At 43.3% G+C, this 18,786-nt stretch overlaps 1 protein-coding gene across 1 annotated transcript; it reads right to left on the bottom strand.

Annotated features, from left to right (window-relative positions):
* Window positions 1-2,193: 2,193 nt before the first annotated feature.
* On the bottom strand, window positions 2,194-18,486 carry LOC128508691 (uncharacterized). The gene is made up of 5 exons (XM_053480128.1): window positions 18,468-18,486; window positions 9,210-9,261; window positions 8,656-8,973; window positions 8,236-8,538; window positions 2,194-2,390 (listed from the first exon to the last, which is right to left on the bottom strand). Exons 2-5 carry the CDS (start codon window positions 9,244-9,246, stop codon window positions 2,248-2,250), a joined length of 801 nt encoding a protein of 266 aa, XP_053336103.1. The 5' UTR covers window positions 9,247-9,261; window positions 18,468-18,486; the 3' UTR covers window positions 2,194-2,247.
* Window positions 18,487-18,786: the final 300 nt, after the last annotated feature.

Here is an 18,786-nt window from a genome sequence, read left to right as displayed (position 1 = left end):
AAATATATTACCACTCACCAGTCAAAAGTCATGGTTTAACTTGAAGAGTGAATTCATCCTCCTGATGAATCCATTTAATTATTAGCTTTGCTGCACCCCAAATAGAATACAGTTTTAAATATGATACATTATGAATTGTTTTATTGTAAAGAAATTTGACTACATTTCATCTGACATTTGATGTTTTTATATTCTTTAATAGCTTTTGAAGGTTAAATATTACTTAAAAACATAAAAAAACAATAAACATGAACCAAAATCCACAGCTTTCAAACAAATGAAAAAAATTAATTTTATTCTGTACTGTGTCTACTACCATATGGAACTAAACCAAAATTATACATAAAAATAATTAATACAAAATATTAAGTGAAAACAAAACAAATTAACCTGCACTTTACCTATAAAAAAGTAAAAGTAAATCAAGACAGATAAGTGTTTTCCGTTTGTGCGCGCAGGCGCTGTGTGCGTGTGTGAATCTGAAGTAAACTCCCCTCTCCCCCTCCTCGTCGTACACAGTTACCCTTCCACTAGGGCTGCAACAACGAATCGCTAAAATCGCTAAAAATCGATTACTAAAATAGTTGGCAACGAATTTCATAATCGATTCGTTGTGTTGCGCGACGTGAAGACATTTGATTATTTAAAAAAAAAACTTCAGTTGAGCGCGGAGCGGAGTAAACACACACGGTCTCGTGCACTAATGCTAGCAGAGTTCGGCGCCTGTTAGACAGGGCGGAGCAAAAAATTATATATATATATATATATATATATAAGCGGAGGTAGAGGAAAGATACATGGCAGCGGATGCTGGGTCCTAGTGCGCGTCTTTTACTGGTATAATTAACGTCCGTGTAAAACATTATATTTTGTGTCTGTATGCGTGTTTGTACAGCAAAACACGCATATAGACAAGTCTCATTAGAGACGTTAAAAATCTATTTTCTCTCTCTGCTTAAGACTTAGTCTGCTGTGTGTGTGTGTGGGTGTGTGTGTGCATTTGTTATGCCCTAAAATGCCCTTTTGCCATGGATTGCCCCCCTCAACATAATCGCTATCAAATATTGTATTAGAACATAAATTCATAGGTTAATGGTTTACAAATTGCATGAGATAATAAAATAAACTAAGAAATATCAAAATAAATATGCTGTATATGAAAAATATAAATATTTTTTTCATATACATGTATACTTTTATATTGTTTATTTTATAATAAATTAGTTTTGTCTAATTTTTTATCATAAACAATATTTATTTTTATTATATATAAATGTTTATTTGACAAAGCCCTGAAAAATAAATGTGCCACAAAACATTATACAAGAATTTGTATTAATGGTCTTGACAGCTGTCACGTGCCTAGAGTTTATTATAATAGTAATATCATATTTGATGATAATAAATCTATGAATTTATATTCTAATATAGAATTTGATAGCGATTATGTAGGTGGGGCAATCCATGGCAGAGGGGCATGTTAGCGCATAACACCGGAACGAATTATGCTCGTAATCCAAGGTTCCACTGTATATATTTGGCAGATGTTTTTTGTGTTAGTCCATTTTTATTTTTATTATTACTATAACAGCTTAAGGAGCAACATGTTTGTGCACTTTCTAAAGATTTTAGTTCTGTTTTGAATAAAGGGTTGGAAAGGAACAATTTTGTTCAGCTTTCTGTCGTTTATCCGATTAATCGAAAAAAATAATCGACAGACTAATCGATTATTAAAATAATCGTTAGTTGCAGCCCTACCTTCCACCACTCTTTTCACACACGTGCACACAACGTAAACACTGTTTTATCGGAAAAATAAACAAGAAATATGTACAAAAAAAATCTTTGTTTGTCTTGCTGAACACTCGCAAACCACGTTACTCGCAATCCTCGAAGTTACTCGAAGTTTCACTGTATTAAATTGACAAACGCCTCTATTGTAAGATCAAGTGGGATACATGATTGGGCAGATTGAGAGGGTTAAGAATGTTTGGTGCATCTAGTGTTGACTTCTCTTTTTTTCCCCAAAAAATAAGACAAAATTTAAGACAAAATTAAGACAATGTGGCTGCATGGGCCCCATTGTTACATAATTCATATTGAGTTCATATTACGTATTCTGTATGCTTGTACTTTGCACCAGAGTATCTCTAAATGTGAACTGTTCGTGGACTGGAATGTGTAGACTGGAACTATAATTTAAAAAATCCCATGGTAAATTTAGTGCCTTTAAATCTCACTGTAAATTTAGTGGCGTCCTGGGGTCCTGGATTTACAGCATCTTCTTACAATGCCAATGATTAGTCCGATGATTCCTACCAAAATGATCAATCCTAGTAGCGCACACAGTATTGAAACTGCATTGTTCGTGGTTGTTGATTGTTGTTGCCCTGGAGAAAAAATAATAAGTAGTAGAATGAAAAACTGTGAAAACTGTCAACTCTAAGAGGCTTTATGAATTATGAGTGAGTTTGTTTTTCTCACTCTACCCGACATGGAAGAGTGACTATAGACCTTTTTTTAGTCACATGACTACCATGTTGTGATGTCAGTCACAACAGCAGACAACAGAAGTACCATTAACTGACATTAGACTACTATGTATTTTTTATTGATGATTACATCTGTGGTGTATTTTTTAAGCTGAAAAATTAACAGAAAGATTACCTGATGACTACCTGAGGCCTAGTGGATTGCCTAACGCTCAGATAAAAGATAAAAGAGTAACATAGTGACTCTTATTCAAAAAAGAAACACGTGTGTGAAAATTGATGAAGTTATAAGGATAAGGATATTGATTCGCATTGATTTATTTTCATAACGTTATTACCTCAGATAGCAGCATTAGCTGCAAAACAACAAGGAGGGATCAGGGGCAATTTGGAATGACTTAGAAGCAAACTAAAAAAGAAGACAAAGTTTTGTTTAAGATGATGTAACAATCAGATGATCCATGAAAGGTTTTGTGTGTGGCTTTTAGTAATGGCAAGTAACAATTATTTCAATTTCCGGAAGTGGGCGGGAACATGGCGGACAAAAGTCATGATGTCAGATGCAATAGGTCTACAATATATACTGTAGCACATTAGTACAAAATACAGAGAGATGAAGGATGAAAAAATTAAAAGATGCCCTATCATCCGGAGATCGCTGGTTCGATCTCCGGGTGATGCTGTAACCTCTCACAGCCAGAGGCCTAGAGAGAGCTGATTGGCCGAGCTCTCTCAGGGGGGAGGGATGAGGGGTACCCAGTGCTCCCACATTAATGACGGCTCTACAAGCCAATCAGGGGCGTCTGAGTTCGCGCAGGAGGAGGGAGCGGATAGCGCTGTTCTTCGGAGTGTGTTACGCCGCCCCAACGGTGCATGAGCGAGCAGTTCGAAAAAATGGTCGGTGACGTTACATGGATCGAGGAAACATTTGTGGGGCGGTCTGCGGCCCTTCCAACTGATTGGCAGTAGAAGCTTAATGTGAGAGCCTCCAGTGACTGGGAGGAATTAGACACTACGGGAGAAAATCGGAAAATTCAGAAAAAGGGGGATACAGTGGTGTGAAAAACTATTTGCCCCCTTCCTGATTTCTTATTCTTTTGCATGTTTGTCACACAAAATGTTTCTGATCATCAAACACATTTAACTATTAATCAAAGATAACACAAGTAAACACAAAATGCAGTTTTTAAATGATGGTTTTTATTATTTAGGGAGAAAAAAAATCCTAACCTACATGGCCCTGTTTGAAAAAGTAATTGCCCCCTGAACCTAATAACTGGTTGGGCCACCCTTAGCAGCAATAACTGCATTCAAGCGTTTGCGATAACTTGCAACGAGTCTTTTACAGCGCTCTGGAGGAAATTTTGGCCCACTCATCTTTGCAGAATTGTTGTAATTCAGCTTTATTTGAGGGTTTTCTAGCATGAACCGCCTTTTTAAGGTCATGCCACAACGTCTCAATAGGATTCAGGTCAGGACTTTGACTAGGCCGCTCCAAAGTCTTCATTTTGTTTTTCTTTAGCCATTCAGAGGTGGATTTGCTGGTGTGTTTTGGGTCATTGTCCTGCTGCTGAAACCAGCGTCAGGAACAGGCTGAGAGCCCGTGCACACCGCACACCTCTGCCTAGCATCCTGCTCGCCAACGTCCAGTCACTGGAAAACAAGCTTGATGACCTCAGGGCCAGGATAAAGTTCCAGAGAGACATTCGGGACTGCAATCTCCTCTGCTTCACCGAGACATGGCTGAACCCAGCGGTGCCGGACCACGCCATCCAGCTGGCCGAGTTCTTCTTGGTTCATCGCATGGACAGGACGCGGGACTCGGGGAAGCCAAGGGGAGGCGGCGTGTGTTTAATGGTGAACAGCAGCTGGTGCAACAGCGCGAGCGTTGTTCCTCTCACACGCTCCTGCACACCAAATCTGGAACTACTGTCCATCATGTGTCGTCCTTTTTATCTACCTCGGGAGTTTACATCGGTCATAATCAGTGCAGTTTATATTCCACCACAAGCGGACACGGACACTGCCTTATGCGAGCTGCATGAGGTACTCACACAGCAACAATCACAACACCGGGACGCTGCGCTTATTGTAGCGGGGGACTTTAATAGTGCCAACCTTAAACGTGCAGCGCCGAACTTTTATCAGCATATCACCTGCCCCACCAGGGGCGAAAGGACACTGGAACACTGTTACTCTACGGTCAAGGACGGCTACAAGGCACAATCTTGTCCACCGTTTGGTAAATCTGACCACGCCGCCATCTTCCTCATGCCAAAATACAAACAAAGGCTGAAACAGGAAGTTCCAGTTCAGAGGGAGGTCGCGCGCTGGACGGACCAATCGGTGGCCGCGTTACAGGACGCACTCGATGACGCAGACTGGGACATGTTTAGAAACAGCTCCGATGATGATGTCAGCGTGTTTACGGAAGCGGTTGTGGGATCCATTGGGAAACTAGCGGATGATACCATGGAAAAAAAGACTATTAGAACGTTTCCAAACCAGAAGCCGTGGGTGGATAAAACCATCCGCGACGCTCTGAAATCTCGCACCGCTGCCTACAACACGAGACTCGCGTCGGGGGACATGGAACCGTACAAGGCTGCGTCATACACCGTCCGGAAGGCGGTGAAAGAGGCGAAGCAGCGCTACGGGAGGAAACTAGAGTCACAACTCCAACAGAGTGACTCTAGGAGCCTGTGGCAGGGACTAAGGACAATTACGGATTATAAAGCACCAACATCCGGTATGATGAACACAGACGTGTACCTGGCAGACGAGCTGAACACTTTCTATGCTCGCTTCGAGGCTGCAGCTCAAGACGCTATCGATGCTAATGCTAGCGGCGCTAACGGCTGCAGACAGGAAGTCACTGCCAGCACCAGAAGCGCGTTCATCATCACCGAGCATGACGTGAGGAGAGCCTTCAAGAGAGTGAACACCAGGAAAGCAGCAGGACCAGATGGCATCTTGGGTCGTATCCTCAGAGCCTGCGCAGACCAGCTAGCACCTGTGTTCACTGAGATATTCAACATCTCTTTATCTCAGTCGGTGATCCCCACATGCTTCCAAGAGTCCATCATCATTCCTGTCCCAAAGAAACCTCATCCTGCTTCTCTACATGACTATCGCCCTGTAGCCCTTACCTCAGTAGTGATGAAGTGCTTTGAACGCCTGGTCAGAGACTTCATCATTTCTTTACTACCAGACACACTGGACCCACTACAGTTTGCATACCGTCCAAACCGTTCCACGGACGATGCAATCTCACATCTCCTCCATACATCTCTCACTCACCTGGACACTTGGAGGGGGAATTATGTGAAAATGCACTTCATCGACTACAGCTCTGCATTTAATACCATAATTCCGTCCACACTTACCACCAAGCTGGAGCACCTGGGACTCAGCTCATCCATGTGTCAGTGGATCTCCAATTTTTTGACTGGCAGACCACAGGCAGTAAGGATGGGCGGACAGTTCTCAGCCTCCCTCACTCTCAGCACTGGAGCCCCCCAGGGTTGTGTTCTGAGCCCCCTGCTGTACACTCTGTACACCCACGACTGCGTGGCCACTACAAACTCCACCACCATCATCAAGTTTGCTGACGACACTGTTGTGGTGGGCCTGATCACGAACAACGATGAGACGGCCTACCTGGAGGAGGTTGGAAATCTGGAGAACTGGTGCCAGAGGAACAATCTCCTCCTGAACGTCAGTAAGACAAAGGAGCTGATTGTGGACTTCAGTACAAAGCAGGTGAGGAACTACCAGACCCCCGTCATTAACAGGAGCCCAGTGGAGAGAGTGGACAGCTTTAGATACCTCGGTGTTCACATCACGCAGGACCTGGCATGGTCCTGTCACATCAACACCGTGGTAAAAAAGGCCCGGCAGCGTCTCTACCCCCTCAAACGCTTGAGAGACTTTAGACTGCCCTCCAAGGTGCTCAGGAATTTCTACTCCTGCACCATAGAGAGCATCCTGACGGGAAATATCACGACCTGGTTCGGGAACAGCACCATGCAGGACAGACGAGCTCTACAGAGGGTGGTGCGATCAGCTGAGCGCATCATCTGCATCGAGCTCCCTGACCTGCACTCGATCTACAGCAAGCGGTGCTTGACCAAGGCCAAGAAGATCGTGAAGGACCTCAGCCACCCCAACAACGGACTGTTTACTCTGTTGCGGTCTGGGAAGCGATTCCGCTCCCTGAAGGCCAACACAGAGAGACTGAGGAGGAGCTTCTTCCCGCAGGCGATAAGGTCTCTCAACCACACCACTATGCAGAACTAACACAATCTTTTCATAAATGATCAATCAATCAATCTTTTTACTGTAAATTTATACAGTAAAAATCTTTTACTAATAGTTAACGGTTGCAGAAACATTTAAGTGTGACAAACATGCAAAAGAATAAGAAATCAGGCAGGGGGCAAATAGTTTTTCACCCCACTGTAAATTTATAAAAGATGAAAGAATGCTATCCTTTAAAATAACTTGACTCCATGGACACTATGGACACTATGGACACATCCACATCGTGAGTTGACGAACAGATGGCCGGACATTCTCCTTCAGGATTTTTTGGTAGACAGTAGAATTCATGGTTTTATCTATCACAGCAAGCCTTCCAGGTCCTGAAGCAGCAAAACAACCCCAGACCATCACACTACCACCACCATATTTTACTGTTGGTATGATGTTCTTTTTCTGAAATGCTGTGTTACTTTTACGCCAGATGTAACAGGACACGCACCTTCCAAAAAGTTCAACTTTTGTCTCGTCAGTCCACAAGGTATTTTCCCAAAAGTCTTGGCAATCTTTGAGATGTTTTTTAGCAAAATTGAGACGAGCCTTTATGTTCTTTTTGCTTAAAAGTGGTTTGCGCCTTGGAAATCTGCCATGCAGGCCGTTTTTGCCCAGTCTCTTTTTTATGGTGGAGTCGTGAACACTGACCTTAATTGAGGCAAGTGAGGCCTGCAGTTCTTTAGATGTTGTCCTGGGGTCTTTTGTTGCCTTTCGGATGAGTTGTCTCTGCGCTCTTGGGGTATTTTTGGTCGGCCGGACACTCCTGGGAAGGTTCACCACTGTTCCATGTTTTTGCCATTTGTGGATAATGGCTCTCACTGTGGTTCGCTGGAGTCCCAAAGCTTTAGAAATGGCTTTATAACCTTTACCAGACTGATAGATCTCAATTACTTTTGTTCTCATTTGTTCCTGAATTTTTTTAGATCTTGGCATGATGTCTAGCTTTTGAGGTGCTTTTGGTCTACTTCTCTGTGTCAGGTAGCTCCTATTTAAGTGATTTCTTGATTGAAACAGGTGTGGCAGTAATCAGGCCTGGGGGTGACCACAGAAATTGAACTCAGGTGTGATAAACCACAGTTAAGTTATTTTTTAACAAGGGGGGCAATCACTTTTTCACACAGGGCCATGGAGATTTGGAGTTTTTTTCTCCCTTAATAACGTAAACCTTTATTTAAAAATTGCATTTTGTGTTTAATTATGTTATATTTGACTAATAGTTAACGGTTTTTAAAGAGCAGAAACATTTAAGTGTGACAAACATGCAAAAGAATAAGAAATCAGGAAGGGGGCAAATAGTTTTTCACCCCACTGTAAATTTATAAAAGATGAAAGAATGCTATCCTTTAAAATAACTTGACTCAGTCACTATTAACAAAATCAATCCCTTTTTGTAAAGGTTTTAGGAACATAAGAATAAGGGCTAACATACCTTTTACCTCCAGTAGAACAGCTTTTGGTTCTCCTTCCTGAGATTCATCATGGATGAGACACTGATAAAGTCCTGCATCACACTGGTGAACTGAACTGATATGAAGAGAGAGATCACCATGGAGAAAGTCTTCTGATAATGAAAATCGAGGTTCTGATGTAGTCACTGATCTGTTAGCCGTACAGTACAGCAGAACCTTTTGTCCGGCTTTCTTCCACTTTACATCTTTAACATCATTCCGAGTGTCTCCGTAGCACGGCAGTGTGACGTTTTCCCCTTTGAAAGCCTTTACAACTGTCGGAACTGTCGGTCAAAAACAGACACATTATTGACTTCAGCTTTACTACACACTCCTCCAGTGTGGCTGGTCTGGTCTTAAGGATGATGTAATTTTCTGCTGATGTCAGCAGGCACACTTACCTAAAATCTTCAATTTAACTTCAGTAACTGATGTTCCATTACAGGTGCACCTGTAGGAGCCGATGTCATTGTAAAATACTGAAGCGATTGTCAGGGAGAAATCCCCTCTGTTAGTGTCTCCTGATACGGCAAATCTTTTCTGACAATGCTGTTCACTTTGACACGTGGAAATTCTTGCGATAACGACTTTACTGGGAATAAAGCGCATCCACTGAACCACCGGACAATTTCCAGAGCAGGTACAGGGGAAGGTCACGTGTTCAGTCACTATGATTTCTCTGGTGATAAAGGCCTGGCTCTGCAGCATCAGCAGGCAAACTAATAAATAAGAGCAAGTTAGATCAGACATTATAAATAAAAGACACAACTAAATCAGAAGAATTCCTAATTTTTGTGCTTCATCCACTTTCCTACCCTGGGTTGTATATAAGATAACAAGTAAAACAACATCCCTTGGACAACGCTTTTTTTTTGAGTACTGAACAGGTTCTATTGCAGTGTTTAAAGCATTTACGGTACGTGTTTTACACAGTATTAAAAACATTAATACTTACCAATCACAAAGATATCAGGGATTAAAGGCAGCATCATTGTATTTTCTCAAACCTAAAATACATCACAACAGAAATATATTAATTTCTCAGCAAACATGCCAGTGCGGGCTCAGTAAGGTCCACTGTTCCGTACAGTGAGTGTTAGTACTGTAAAATGTGGGACACATGTGGGCCCCACAGTTAAGGGCCAGCTGGGGCCCCGCACTGGGATGCTCATAGTGGGCTGTTCATAGTGCTGGCTTCTAACTGTTAAAGTTGGTATTATAGCAGAGCAGTGGGGTGGGGTATATATTTAGAATTTAGAATAATATATATTTTAGTTAAAAATAAATAAATAAAATGATTAATCAATCAGACGAGGCTGCTGTCAGATTCCTGAACACAGCGTGAGCCTGACGTCATTCTACTTCACCGCTAACACTATAGAGTATGGAAGTACGGAAAGAATTTGTTTGTCAAGTTCATATAGCGGGGTTTATAAATCATGTGTAGCCTAGTGAATATTTAAAATTAACCATTTCCTCATTGTGCTTGTAATGAGTGCTGCTTTTATTTCGTAATAATTCTCTTGACATTAAGCGCCTGGTTATAGATGAGAGAAGGGAGTTGGACAAATTAAATGTTGAGAACCGTGTGTGTGTGTGTTGCGCGCGCGCGCGCGCACATGCAGGTTGACTTGTATAATCATTTCGGACACTCTAGAACAGGGGTCGGCAATTAAGTTTGGACTCGGGCCAGATTTTTTCCAAGCCATTACATGGCGGGCCACAACCAAAACAATGGACAATTTATTGAATTAATAGGGGAGGATGAAAATGGTAGGCGCTCGTGAAATGACAGAACAGACGTACTGAGACATTCAAGCTGGCTGATGTAGGTTAAATTTGCTGACTGGGCATTGGGGGCGCTATTAATTATCTGCACGTCTATTAAAAACAACAACAACCACCACCCACACACACATTTTCACGTGTTGCTGTTAGCTGCAAAAAAATGGCACAATCAAAAAATTTAAAGAGAAAAGTTAGCAGTGAAAACAGGATCTTTCATGATGAATGGACAGAGAACTATGCATTCATCCTGCCCAGTTTTATTAATGCAAAGCCCACCTGCCTGATCTGTACTGAAGTTGTCTCGGTATGCAAGGAATACAATATTAGACGACACCACGAAACGAAGCATGCTAACTTCAAGGTTGCGTTCCCTCAGAAGACAGAGGCACGAAAGCACAAGATCGAAGCCCTGAAAGGTGCTTATGCACACAGCAACAGGATCTTGGTGCGAGGTCTCACATCCCAACAAAAGGTAACTAGCGCATCTCTAATGGCGCTTTTCCACCGCGTGGTACGACTCGGCTCGGCACGGCTCGGCACGACACCGCACGGCTCAGTTCGACTCAGTTTGCGTTTCCACTGCAGTTTAGTACCGCTTTAGAGTGGCCGTGATTATTCACGTGTCGTCATAGTTGCGCCGCCTCTACTGCCGTGACATCATCTAAACGCGCCACAACAAACACACAACAATGGAGCATATGGACGGAATGGTGTTCTTCATTCTCGGCATGTGGATGTTTTTAACAGCAAGACGAAGGAGTTTGTTTCAAAAGAGGCTGATGGCAGCCAAAGAAAACACAGCTAAAAAAGACAAGAGAGTTTGGGAACTTTTACAACAACACGAAGACACCGACAACTTGTTATCTCGGCGACGCACAAGGGTAAGCATCTAAAAAAAAGCTCATCACTAGCTAACTTTTATCACTGTTGCTAAGCATATAATAAACTTAACTGCCAGTGTAACATTAAAATGCAGATTCTGTATATTACAGATCTTCCACATTTTGCAAAAAAGTCGCCGGAACAGACCATCTGTTTGGACATTTAACCGTGCTTCAGAGTGGTGGGATGTGATTGTTCCCGGTTTTACAAACACTCAGTGGCTGGAGAACTTTAGAATGTCTGAAGAAACATTCATCCACTTATGCAACAAACTGCGTCCAGCGATGGAGCGACGGGACACAAACTTCCGTGTGTGTGTACCTTTAAAGAAAAGAATAGCCATCGCACTGTGGAAGCTTGCAACAGGTGCTGAGTACAGAAGTGTTGGACATAACAACTGTGTGTCGGTGTGTTCAGGAGTTCTGTGCAGCAGCAGAAACCCTGTTGGTCCCAGAGCTAATTCGTTATCCAGATCAGGAAAAGTTTAACGAAATGGCTGCCTACATTGAGAACAGGTGGGGGCTCCCACACTGTATTGGTTCTATTGATGGATCACACATCCCCATCATAGCACCAGAGGAATATCACTGTGACTATTTCAACGTAAAGGCTGGCACTCCATCATCCTTCAAAGTGTTGTGGATGGAAAGGGACTTTTCTGGAATGTTTTCACAGGACTGCCTGGAAGCCTGCATGATGCTCGGGTTTTGAGACTTTCAACACTGTGGGAGTTGGCAAGCCGTGGAAACCACATACCAGGTAACACCAGAAACATAGGTGGGGTGAATGCTGGCTACTACATTCTAGGAGACTCTGCCTATCCCCTGCAGAACTGGCTCTTAAAACCATTCATTGACACTGGACACCTGACAGCAGAACAGCAGGTCTACAACATGAAAATCTGCAGAGCACGCGTAGTTGTTGAAAATGCCTTTGGTCGATTAAAAGGAAGATGGCGATGCATTATGAAAAGAAATGACTGTGCTGTTAACCTTGTGAAGTCCATGGTGGTGACATGTTGTGCTCTACATAACCTTTGTGAGAGTCATGGTGAGGCCTATGAGAATGCTTGGGATTTACCCCCAGCAGCAGAGACTGTGGTGGCAGTGCCACAGGCTGTAGAGGAGGAGGGCAGGGATGTCCGTGCAGGTCTGATGCGTTACTTGAGTAGCTAACTATTCACGTAGCATGTTCTGTAAAGTGTATTATCAATAAATTTTTTAAACACCATTTCAAACTTTACAATGTACTCCTTGTTTTTTTTTGGTTTGTATTGTGGCGGCATTAATCATTTGTCTTTATCAGGAGGTACTTTACCTGCTCATACAATAATAAATCTTAAATATTGTCTTGGGCTACATGTATCTGATCAGATTTTTATTGAAGCACAACACAATTTTACAGTTAACAATATGACCAAAAAACACTAAAAATCTACAAAGTGCAAAAAGTTAAAATATAAATAGTGAAAATATAAACTGTAAACTTTAAACAGTGTGCACATGTACGTAGTGCACAACGGACATACAACAGACAAGTAGAACAAAATAAATTTTAACGTTAACAGAAGAAACTGTTAACAGTGTGCAGACATGTAGTGCAAACATTATTAAAAAACAAACACAAAAACAAAACACCTATGGCATTAGTCAGCAAGAGAGTTCTCTTCCTGTTGGCCACTCATTGCCTGGACAAGCATCCCCATAACATTGAGGAATGCTTGATTGAAAGCAGCCGTCTGAGAGTGTTCCTCTGCCCTCAAGGCTGCTTCCTGCTCCCTCGCTTGTTTGGCCTCTTCCAGTGCCGTCTGCAAGTGGCGCTCCCTCTGGGCACGGTTCAGCTCCTGCTGCTCAATGTCTGCCACCTGCATCTCTCTTAATGCAGCAAGATGTTCCTGATGGTGCAGGCTCCGTTTCCTCTTGCCTGGACCAAAGCATAGAAAATTGGAGTGAAAATGAGAGAAATTATTTTTGAAATATATTTGATTTTACTCTATCACATTTACAGTATCTGTGGTATTGTACAATATTATTTATGGTATTAAACTATTTATGGTGAGCAACAGTAATTCATGAGACACGGTATATAAGGATATATAGCCTATATTGTGATATCCTATTTGTACATATTGATATATGAAATATCAAATGTGTATTGTAGCACTACCACTGATACATGTTAGCTACTAGGAGTTTGTGCTTCATTAGGCCATGATTTTACAGTCAAATTGCGATATAAAATAAGCATCGACGGTCAATTAAACCAGTAAAGTTACGATTTCAAGCGTTATAAAAACACAACGTACCATCCTCGATCGTGTTCTCCAACAACAATGGCGTGGCCGAGTCCAGGGCACCCTCCCTTCCTTTGCTCGTTGGTCTGCCTCCGTAGATTGCGTCCATTTGGTCGAACCACTTCCACGACCGCCTGTTTGAACCACTCCGGCTGTTGTGGTCCTTTATACCTCTGTAGTCGCTCTTCATTTTTTTTAACTTGTCCCTACACTGTTTGTAAGTCCGATGGTAGCCGTGTGCAGCCAAGAGCTTTGCGACCTCCTGAAAAACTTTTTCATTCCGCGTCGCCCCATCAAGCTCTCGCTGGATCCGCTCCTCGCCTACCAACGAGAGGAACGTCTGTACTTCCTCAATAGACCCTGAAACAGCCATTTTTTTAGTTAATACAGTACAAAAAGGTGCGTCCGATCCTTCGCTGGCTGTGCTAATAATACTAGTGGTTCTGTTGTGTCTCGTAATGCAACCACGGGGGGCGCAATCCAGTGTCCTCTTGTGCCAGTCCCAAGTCTGGATAAATGCAGAGGGTTGTGTCAGGAAGGGCATCCGATGTAAAACTTTTGCCAAATCAATGATGCGAATCACGAATATAATTCCCATACCGGATCGGTCGTGGCCCGGGTTAACAACGACCGCCACTGGTGTTGTTGACCTACAGGGTGCTGGTGGAAATTGGGCTACTGTTGGTCGAAGAAGGAGAGGAGGAAGGCGTGTTCGAAAGCAGAGAGAGAAGAGGAAAGGAAAGAGTTTAGGAGTGATAGTAGCGACTTTAAATGTTGGGACCATGACAGGGAAGGGAAGAGAGTTAGTTGATATGATGCAGAGAAGGAAGGTGGATATACTGTGTGTCCAGGAGACCAGGTGGAAAGGTAGCAAGGCTAGAAGCTTAGGATCAGGGTTCAAATTGTTTTACCATGGTGTGGATAGGAAAAGAAATGGAGTAGGAGTGATTCTGAAAGAGGAGTTTGTAAGAAATGTTCTAGAGGTAAAGAGAGTATCAGATAGGGTGATGAGTCTGAAGCTGGAAATTGAAGGGATAATGTTCAATGTTGTTAGTGGTTATGCCCCACAGGTAGGATGTGAGTTAAAAGAGAAGGAGAAATTCTGGAGTGAGTTAGATGAAGTGATGCAGAGCATCCCCAAAGGTGAAAGAGTGGTGATCGGTGCAGACTTCAATGGACATGTTGGGGAAGGGAACAGAGGTGATGAAAATGTGATGGGCAGGTTTGGTCTTCAGGACAGGAATGTAGAAGGACAGATGGTGGTGGACTTTGCAAAGAGGATGGAAATGGCAGTAGTAAATACTTTCTTCCAGAAGAGGCAGGAACATAGGGTGACATATAAGAGTGGAGGCAGATGCACTCAGGTCGACTACGTCTTGTGTCGACGTTGTAATCTGAAAGAGATCAGTGACTGCAAAGTGTTGGTAGGGGAGAGTGTAGCCAGACAACACAGAATGGTGGTGTGTAAAATAACCCTGGTGGTGAGGAAGGCGAAGAGGACAAAGGCAGAGCAGAGGACAAAGTGGTGGAAGCTGAGAAAGGAAGAATGTTGTGAAGTCTTTAGGGAGGAGTTGAGACAGGCTATGGGTGGTCAGGAGGGGCTTTCAGTTGACTGGACAACTACAGCCAATGTGATCAGGGAGACAGGTAGGAGGGTACTTGGTGTATCATCAGGTAAGGGGAAAGTGGACAAGGAGACTTGGTGGTGGAATGAGGAAGTCCAGGAGTGTATACAGGGAAAGAGGCTAGCTAAGAAGAAGTGGGACACTGAGAGGACTGAAGAGAGTAGACAGGAGTACAGGGAGATGCAGAGTAAGGTGAAGGTAGAGGTGGCAAAGGCCAAACAAAGAGCATATGAGGACTTGTATGCTAGGCTAGACAGTAAGGAGGGAGAGGTGGATCTGTACAGGTTGGCAAGGCAGAGAGATAGAGATTGGAAGGATGTGCAACAGGTTAGAGTGATTAAAGATAGAGATGGAAATGTACTGACAGACGCCAGGAGGGTGATGGGAAGATGGAAGGAGTACTTTAAGGAGTTGATGAATGAGGAAAACGAAAGAGAACAAAGAGTAGAAGAGGCGACTGTTGTGGAACAGGAAGTAGCAAATATTAGTAGAAGTGAGGTGAGAAGGGCGTTGAATAGGATGAAGAGTGGAAAGGCTGTTGGTCCTGATGACATACCTGTGGAGGTATGGAAGTGCTTAGGAGAGGTGGCAGTAGAGTTTCTGACAAGTTTGTTTAACAAGATCTTGGAGAGTGAGAGGATCCCAGAGGAATGGAGGAGAAGTGTATTGGTGCCAATTTTTAAGAACAAGGGAGATGTGCAAAGCTGTGGCAATTACAGAGGTATAAAGCTAATGAGCCAGACAATGAAGCTGTGGGAAAGAGTAGTGGAAGCTAGGTTAAGGGCAGAGGTGAGCATTTGTGAGCAGCAATATGGTTTTATGCCTAGAAAGAGTACATCAGATGCAGTATTTGCTTTGAGGATGCTGGCGGAGAAGTACAGAGAAGGTAACAGGGAGTTGCATTGTGTCTTTTTAGATTTAGAGAAAGCATATGACAGGGTGCCAAGAGAGGAGCTGTGGTATTGTATGAGAAGGTCTGGAGTGGCAGAGAAGTATGTTAGAGTAGTGCAGGACATGTATGAGAGCTGTAAGACAGTGGTAAGATGTGCTGTAGGTGTGACAGAAGAGTTCAAGGTGGAGGTGGGTCTGCATCAAGGATCGGCTCTAAGCCCCTTTTTGTTTGCCCTGGTGATGGACAGGATGACAGATGAGGTAAGACAGGAGTCCCCATGGACTATGATGTTTGCAGATGACATTGTGCTCTGTAGCGAGAGCAGGGAACAGGTGGAGGAAAATTTGGAGAGGTGGAGGTATGCTCTGGAAAGCAGAGGAATGAAGGTTAGCCGCAGCAAGACAGAATACATGTGTGTAAATGAGAGGGACCCAGGAGGATCGGTGTGGCTACAGGGAGCAGAGGTAAAGAAGGTGCAGGATTTTAAGTACTTAGGGTCAACGGTCCAGAGCAACGGAGAGTGTTCAAAGGAGGTGAAGAGGCGGGTACAGGCAGGTTGGAATGGGTGGAGAAAAGTGTCAGGTGTGTTGTGCGATAAAAGAGTATCAGCGAGAATGAAAGGAAAGGTGTACAGGACAGTGGTGAGACCAGCAATGCTCTACGGCTTAGAGACAGTGGCACTGAAGAAAAGACAGGAGGCAGAGTTGGAGGTAGCAGAGCTGAAGATGTTGAGGTTCTCCTTGGGAGTGACAAGGATGGATAGGATCAAGAATGAGTTTATCAGAGGGACAACCCACGTTAGATGTTTTGGAGATAAAGTCAGAGAGGCCAGATTGAGGTGGTTTGGACATGTTCAGAGGAGAGATGGTGAGTATATTGGTAGAAGGATGTTGAGGTTGGAACTGCCAGGCAGGAGGTCTAGAGGAAGACCAAAGAGGAGATTTATGGATGCAGTGAGTGAGGACATGAAGCTAGTTCGTGTGAGAGAAGAGGATGCAGAGGATAGGGTTAGATGGAGGCAAATGATTCGCTGTGGCGACCCCTGAAAGGGAACAGCCGAAAGACAAAGAAGAAGTTCTGTTGTGTCTCGTGTCGCAAGTTCAGTGACGCAGTAATGACGATTTTTTCTGGCCAATCGGTGACCAGCAGAGTTTACACGTCACATTTTGGTAACGGTTCGGCGCGCTTGAAACCTCGGCTGAGGTGGTACTAAAAAAAGGACCAGGTACCAGGTACTGTTCCCAGTGGAAAAACCCCCAAAAGTGAGCTGAACTGAACTGTGCCGTGCCGTACTATGCAGTGGAAAAGCGCCATAAAAGCGTCCTGGGTGCTCGCAAAGCACAACAAGCCATTCACTGACGCAGAAGTCTTCAAGGAGATGATGGTGACAGTTTTGGAGGAACTTGATGCCAAACAAGTCGATGGATGGTGTGATCGAGTCAGTGAAACAGATGTCGCTCTCTGCCAGATCAGCTGCCCGCCGCATAGAAGCACTGACTGATGCGGTGCAGGGTGTAATTATTGACGGCGTCAGTCACGCAAACTACTTTTCCTTAGCCATTGATGAGAGCACTGACAACACAGATGTAGCCCAGATGTAGATGTAGATGTTGTGCGTCTATGTGAGATATTTTGATGGGAACGATTTCAAGGAAGAGCTGCTGTCTCTAATTCCATTAGAAGGGCACACCACTGGAGAACCTATATATGCGAAATTGGAAGAATTGTTTAAATTGCATTCCTTATCATTTGAGAGGGTTAACCTGATCGTGACAGACGGGCTCCTGCTATGGTGGGAAAGCACAGAGGTCTGGTGAGCAGGCTGAAAGAACACGCTCCCCAAATGCATGCGCTGCACTGCCTTATCCACCAAAGTGTCCTTTGTGCCAGACTGAATGGTGAGCTCAAGGATGTTATGGACAAAGTAATGAAAGTCATTAATTTTGTCAGAGGTACATCAAGCACCCAGCATAGGCTTTTCCGACAACTTGTGGCTGAGTCAGCAGATGCCACCCAGCCCATGGTTGAGTGGATTCAGCCTTTTTGCTCTGATTTGCTTTCGACAGTGCAATGCATTATTATTGGTTTATATAGTTATATAAAGGCCTATATAACATGCACGCTGTTTGAAACTCGTGCTCCTCTCATTTCTGTTCCTAAGTATATACCTATGTTTGATGTCTGGCCTGTTTGAAAGAAGCGTTTTAATTTTCACAATAATATGACGCCTATGTCCGTTGTTTGAGTGACAACTTGTGTTTTAGAGACTATTGGACTTTACCAGACACCAGACACTGTCCGCTGACGTCATTTGTTTTTGCATGTTGAGCGTTCGCTCTGCACCTCGCTGATGCGCTTATTTACCCTCGTATACCGGTTAAAACAAATAAGAATTTAGATCGATCGAAATATTTCTGTTCTTAAAAATGAGGTTTCCAAATAAAGAGCTTTTTTGAGACTGTCAGTCCGATTTTTAATTAAAAAATTTTTTTTAATTTATTTTCATTCTCTAGTTCAAACAATCTCACAGGCCAGATGTTTTTGCTTGCGGGCCACATGTGGCCCGGGGGCCGCTAATTGCCGACCTAGGCTCTAGAAGTTTGTATGGCGGCGTATAAATTGGCGATGTACAAAACACACAGACGTGGTGATAAAATAACAAAAACAGCTTCTTAAAAAAAATGACCCATGCCACTTTCGCGAAGCAAATATATTTTAAATGACACGACTTACCAAAACCGGTCAATTCGCCGCATCCGCAGCGCCTCTGACTCTTCATTCCGTGCACTCACTTTATAACAGTATTCATGCGCGCCGGGCAAGTTCTGTTTTTAAATGTTTGGAATTAATAATAATAATTTTAAAAAGAGGTAATTCACCTGATAATGTCATAAGTAATTTTTAACAAAGACAGTTCCACATTTACAGTGTGACAGCTTTATTTTCTGTACCGTTTCCACGGACTATTTTCACACGCACAAGGACTAGAAGTTGGTGGAAGCGCGCACAAGAGTTTCAACGCTGCAGCCGTACAACAGTCTGTGCTTAAGAG

The sequence above is a fragment of the Clarias gariepinus genome, chromosome 20 (genome assembly GCF_024256425.1).
Source record: "Clarias gariepinus isolate MV-2021 ecotype Netherlands chromosome 20, CGAR_prim_01v2, whole genome shotgun sequence".
Taxonomy (NCBI): domain Eukaryota; kingdom Metazoa; phylum Chordata; class Actinopteri; order Siluriformes; family Clariidae; genus Clarias; species Clarias gariepinus.
Note: the sequence above shows the minus strand (reverse complement) of the source record. Positions and strands in the feature narration are given on the sequence as shown.

What these genes read in the sequence shown, in the direction of transcription:
- LOC128508691 (XM_053480128.1), bottom strand. Translation starts at nt 9,246, where the DNA reads ATGATGCTGCCTTTAATCCCTGATATCTTTGTGATTG. An exon ending in AGTTAAATTGAAGATTTTAG is followed by an intron (nt 8,539 to 8,655) that starts GTAAGTGTGCCT and finishes TTTGACCGACAG; the next exon opens with TTCCGACAGTTGTAAAGGCT. An exon ending in TGTTCTACTGGAGGTAAAAG is followed by an intron (nt 2,391 to 8,235) that starts GTATGTTAGCCC and finishes TTTTTTCTCCAG; the next exon opens with GGCAACAACAATCAACAACC.